Source organism: Hydra vulgaris, chromosome 15 (assembly GCF_038396675.1).
Source record: "Hydra vulgaris chromosome 15, alternate assembly HydraT2T_AEP".
NCBI lineage: Eukaryota > Metazoa > Cnidaria > Hydrozoa > Anthoathecata > Hydridae > Hydra > Hydra vulgaris.
This window is the reverse complement of record NC_088934.1, coordinates 4689109-4694719: the sequence shown is the minus strand read 5'-3', so window position 1 is coordinate 4694719 and position 5611 is coordinate 4689109. Positions and strand designations below refer to the sequence as shown.

The following is a 5611-nucleotide window of genomic DNA, read 5'->3' as shown; positions in this document are numbered from 1 at the left end:
TTATATGGAAAGACTGGAAAGGCCTGGAGTTTTGAGTGCTTGCTTACAAGATGATTACTCCACCACTACACCACTACCCCATATATATACAGTAGAATCTCTCTAATTCGAATTTTATGGAGAAAAATAAAAGAGAGTTTTAGTGAGATATTCAAATTATAGAAAGTTGATTTTTCTTGAACGCATTTTGCGGTGGCTTTGTATTTAATCAAATTATGGAGGTTTTTGAATTAAGGAGATTTAAATTAGAGAGATTTTACTATCTATCTATCTATCTATATGTGTATATATATATATATATATATATATATATTATATATATATATATATATATATATATATATATATATATATATATATATATATATATATATATACATACATATATATATAAAATAAATTTTTTTTTTTTAGTATGTTCTACTTTTGTGCAGTAAGCGTTTCAACTTTTCCTGCAGTAATGTGTGAGCAATCAGTGGAAATGACAGTTGAAGTTTCCAGTCTCTTAGATATTTCAAATAGTCCTCCGTTAAATGGGTTTTTAGCTCATTTAGAAGACTTCAACAATTCAGAAAGAAATGAAGTCGATTCTGCTGTCAATACAGACCAACACTTTTCCTTCAATTCCTCTTTTAATTATCAATCTCATCAGTCATCATTAAAAAATTATTCAGGTTGCTCTACCATGCAAATAACAAATAAATCTATGGAAACTGATACAGGTACAGAGTTGGTTGCAGGCTCATCTAACTGCAGTAGACCTCAATTAACCAAAAGAAAGGTAACATTTTATTGTGCTAATTGTCCTTTCATATCGGATACTTACACTTTAATGAGAAATCATTTAAAATTACATAATAATGGTGCCGCCGTGTTTTGTATTAATTGTTTTTCCAAATTTAAAAGTTTATTTGGTTATCAAAAGCACATTGCTAGTTGTACTAAAGAAAATAATAATGCTGATTATAATACCAAACCTAATATAATAATTGATCAAATAGTGTATGATAATGTTATTGATTTAAATAATGATTATCTTGGCATGTTAGCTTTACATTTGCAGTCTAAGTACAGATGTACTCAGACTGTTTTAGATGTTATATTTTCAACTTTAAAAGAGCTATTTACTGGCCCAGTTCTTGATGTAAAAAAACTAATTGATTCCTGTAAAAAGTTATCATCGCAATATTCTCATGAAAAATATCTTAAACATGCATTTTCTATGCCTACTATAAAGATTGTTGGTAAAGGATCAGTTGTTCCATTTATGATGATGCTAAATTTTTTATTACAATCACCTGAGATTATAGAGTTTACGAAGGTATCAAATACACATCATCATATCCAATTAGCTATTTATGCAGATAATATTGGCATTACAAATCCAATTGGTAAAGCCGTTCCAAACACAAAATTTGGGTTATGTATTTTCAAATTTTTAACATTCCTGGAAAGTATAGAGGTAGAACATCATCTATTTTTCCATTGGTTTTCACATTTAGTAAGCTTACTAAAAATTCTATTTATTTTTCTTTGTTACTTAAAGATTTTAAAGAAACTATACAATCTTTATATACAGGGGTAAAAATGAGTATTGCTGGAAAGTTAATGTCCGTTACAGCTGAGATTTTGTATTTTTCTGGAGATTCATTAGCAGAAAATTCAATTGGAGGATTTAAAGAAGGATTTAGTCAAAAAACTGTTCGCTGCTGTAGGCGCTGTAATTCAACGCGAGCAGAAATGATTAAGTTTACAACTCATGAAGAGTGTCTATTTCGAAATTTGCCTGAACATGTTGTACGTTTAAATGAGTTGAATTCTGGGCTAAGTAAAACTGATAGAACAAAATGGTCGAGAAATTATAGCATTGTTAACTTTAGTATTTTATCAGATATTCCAAATTTTGATGTCACCAAGCAGTTACTTTTTGATCCAATGCATGATTTATTGGAAGGGCTTGTGCCATTACATTTATAATTATTTTTATTTTACTGCATACCAGAAAAATTTTCCTTAGCTAATCTTAACCAATGGCTTCAGTCATACAAATACCCTTCTGGTATTGAAAAATCTGGTGTTATTTTACCTTCACTTAAAAACCTGGTGTTATTTTACCTTCACTTAAAATTCGAGGAAGTTTTGGTAGTGGACAAGTATTAACTCTCTCTCGTGTGCTGTGTTTTTATTTATTAAAATTTATGGATTTATCTGATCCTCACCTTTAGTGCTTAGTTAAACTTATACAAATTGTGCAACTATGTATGTCTCCGTTAGTAACTGATATTTATATTAAGGACCTAAAGGTTTATATTAAAGCACATCATTGCAGTTTCCTTCAATTATATTCAAACAATTTTATTCCAAAACTGCATTTTCTTGTACACTATCCATCACAAGCATCTCAATTTGGCTCATTATGGGGACATCTCTGTCTTGCGTTTGAGCGTAATCATCAAGTAATAAAAAATTTCAGACATTTTAAATTTAAAAACATACCATATTCAGCTTGCAAAGCAATGGTTGTAAATACAACTGGATTGTTTTTTAATTTTTTTTGAGAAAGAGGATGTGATGTTTATGGAGAGGTTGATCAATTAAAATTTAAAGATGGTTTTATTTCAAGTGCGGTCATTAACGGAATACTTTATTAGCAAGGTGACATTGTTTCTGACACAATTGAAAATAAATTAGAATTCTATAAAATTCTAGGAATTTTAACACAAAATGAAAAGCGTATTTTCAAAGCGCAGAAGTTAAATATTTAAAAAAGTTATTCTGCTTGCATCACAACTGAAATTTCGTCTGGTATTAAATATATAGAACCAGACAGTCTTGTGTTTCCATGGTGTGTACTTCAATTTTGCTCTGATGACACAAATAAAATACTATTATTTTCAACAGCAATACCGAATTTAAATTTTTTGTAATATAAACATTATTTTCATTGAAACTGTCTTATTTTCATCGGAACTGTCTTATTTTCATCGGAACTGTCTTATATAAATTATTGTGTAATAGTTATTGGCGATAAACAGTTAATTGTATTAATATGATTTCAGTAATAACAATTCTCCATATAAAGAATTATTTTTCATAAATAATGTTTTTAAGTTAATAACAATAATATTTGTTCAGGGATATCATAACTTATTTAGATAAAAGTATATATTTTGTATTCTTTAGATCTTAAAAGTACCATTTCCTGAAGCTGATATTCGTAACATTGAAGAATATTTCAATTTTTCATTGATTGAGTTTTTGAATGAAAGAAGTATTAATGCCATCAATGATATTAAAAAACAGTTAAAAACCTCCTTAATTAATTATTGCAGGGATTGTCTTCCCCAAAGCAACGATAAATGGGTAAGAAGAGAGTTTTTTGCGCGCCTGAAGTCTTCAATGATAAGTCGATTTCCATTATTTATGGAGGACTGGGTACGTTTATTTTAATAATTTAAATTCATGAAAATAATACAATACAGTTTATTTTTTTGTTATTTTGTTTGCAACAAATTTTGTGTGATGATGTAGCAATATATAATAACAAACAAAAAAATTTTAATTTATGCTATTATTTTTAGGATAAGCTTCTAGGTTTAATAGCTAATATATTACGACAGCAACAATGGACTAAGTCAAACAAAGCTAGTCCAAAATTTGGACAACTATCCAAATCAAAAAAATCGTTGTCTTTGTTGGCGTTAGTTAATTCTGCTGAACCAGTTCTCAGTAAAGAACAGTTACTTCATGAAGTTGAAGTTTGTATATAATTGGCTTTTTTGTACAAATTTAAATTTTATATTGTAAAATACATTTACCAATAAATCTCATCATTTGTGTTGTATTTATATGAAGTATTAAATTTAATGTATATTTTATAAAATTTTTTACTATTCAAATATTTACAATTTTTATTCTACAATACATATTCTTTAATAGATTGAGCTGCAGAAGAGTAAACCTTCGATTCAAGTTTTTGCAATTTTAAATAGGAATTTATTTGAGCCCCAAATATTTAAAAGCATTCCAATTCGACTGCAATTATCTCCATCTCTTCTTATAAGCAAGTTTTGCAGACTTTATCCCATGTTTGATGATTTCGAGAATAATTCTAAAGAGTTTTGTAGTATAGCTTTTTCTGATGGGTCTGATTTTTCGAATTTAATAAAGTTTCAAGGCAATGTCTCCTGTAAAAAAACTTCTAGCAATGCTTTCCATGCAACTCAGGTAAATAATAAAATTGTTTTTTGTATAGATTTATTATTACTTAGCAATATAATATTTTGATTATAAAATTATTTAATAACAGTCTGATGATCTGGATGAAATGCTACAAGTATCAATACCGGGTCCACAAGTGGTATTCAACGAAACCCATTTTATGATTCGTAGTAGAAATGGATGTGAGTTGAAGAAAGCACAAATTTCATCAGTCAGCGAAGTGCTTTGTTGCATTATTGCTATTTGTTACCTTATGGACCTGACATTCCCTTCAAGTTATGCACAAACACTCGGTATTTTACAAGAAATGATTTTAAAGGAAACTTTTCTTTACAAGTCACATAAAGCAACCAACTATTTAAAAATATATGGTTTATTTAAGTGCTAATAATATATATATATATATATATATATATATATATATATATATATATATATATATATATATATATATATATAAATATATATATATATATGTATATATATATATGATATATATATATATATATACATATATATATATATGATATGATATATGTGATATATATCATATCATATATATACATATAACATATACATATAACATTTATATATATATCATATATATATGTACATATATATCATATATATATATATATACATATATATATATACATATATATATATACATATATATATATATATATATATAAATATATATATATATATATATATATATATATATATATATATATATATATATATAAATATATATATATATATGTATATATATATATGATATATATATATATATATATATACATATATATATATATGATATGATATATGTGATATATATCATATCATATATATACATATAACATATACATATAACATTTATATATATATCATATATATATGTACATATATATCATATATATATATATATACATATATATATATACATATATATATATACATATATATATATATATATATATATATATATAAATATATATATATATATATATATATATATATATATATATATATATATATATATATATATATATATATATATATATATATATATATATATATATAGGTTTAGTTTATGTTAGTATATTCAGAGATTTATTTAAATATTTTATTTATATTATATTTATAATGCCTATTTCAAAGCAAATATATTTACATATGATCTTTTACTACTAATTTTTAAATAAATTAATTTTAAAATGATGTTATTAACGAAAACAGATATAATATCAATATAACGACTAAGTTGCGCGAACTAACATCATTATAACATCAATATAACGTTATTATAACATCAAAATGATGTTATATTTTTCAGGTATAACATCGTTTTGATTTTATAATAACGTTATATTGATGTTATATCTAAAAA

General features: G+C 25.0%; 1 protein-coding gene across 1 annotated transcript; it reads left to right on the top strand.

Annotated features, from left to right (window-relative positions):
- Positions 1–410: 410 nt before the first annotated feature.
- Positions 411–4609, top strand: LOC136091698 (uncharacterized). Its single transcript, XM_065819405.1, has 5 exons — positions 411–781; positions 3184–3435; positions 3582–3758; positions 3940–4227; positions 4310–4609. Exons 1-5 carry the CDS (start codon positions 416–418, stop codon positions 4607–4609), a joined length of 1383 nt encoding a protein of 460 aa, XP_065675477.1. The 5' UTR covers positions 411–415.
- The last annotated feature ends 1002 nt before the right edge of the window (positions 4610–5611 follow it).

What these genes read in the sequence shown, in the direction of transcription:
- LOC136091698 (XM_065819405.1), top strand. Translation starts at nt 416, where the DNA reads ATGTTCTACTTTTGTGCAGTAAGCGTTTCAACTTTTCCTGCAGTAATG. An exon ending in AGTTACTTCATGAAGTTGAA is followed by an intron (nt 3,759 to 3,939) that starts GTTTGTATATAA and finishes ATTCTTTAATAG; the next exon opens with ATTGAGCTGCAGAAGAGTAA. An exon ending in ATGCTTTCCATGCAACTCAG is followed by an intron (nt 4,228 to 4,309) that starts GTAAATAATAAA and finishes ATTTAATAACAG; the next exon opens with TCTGATGATCTGGATGAAAT.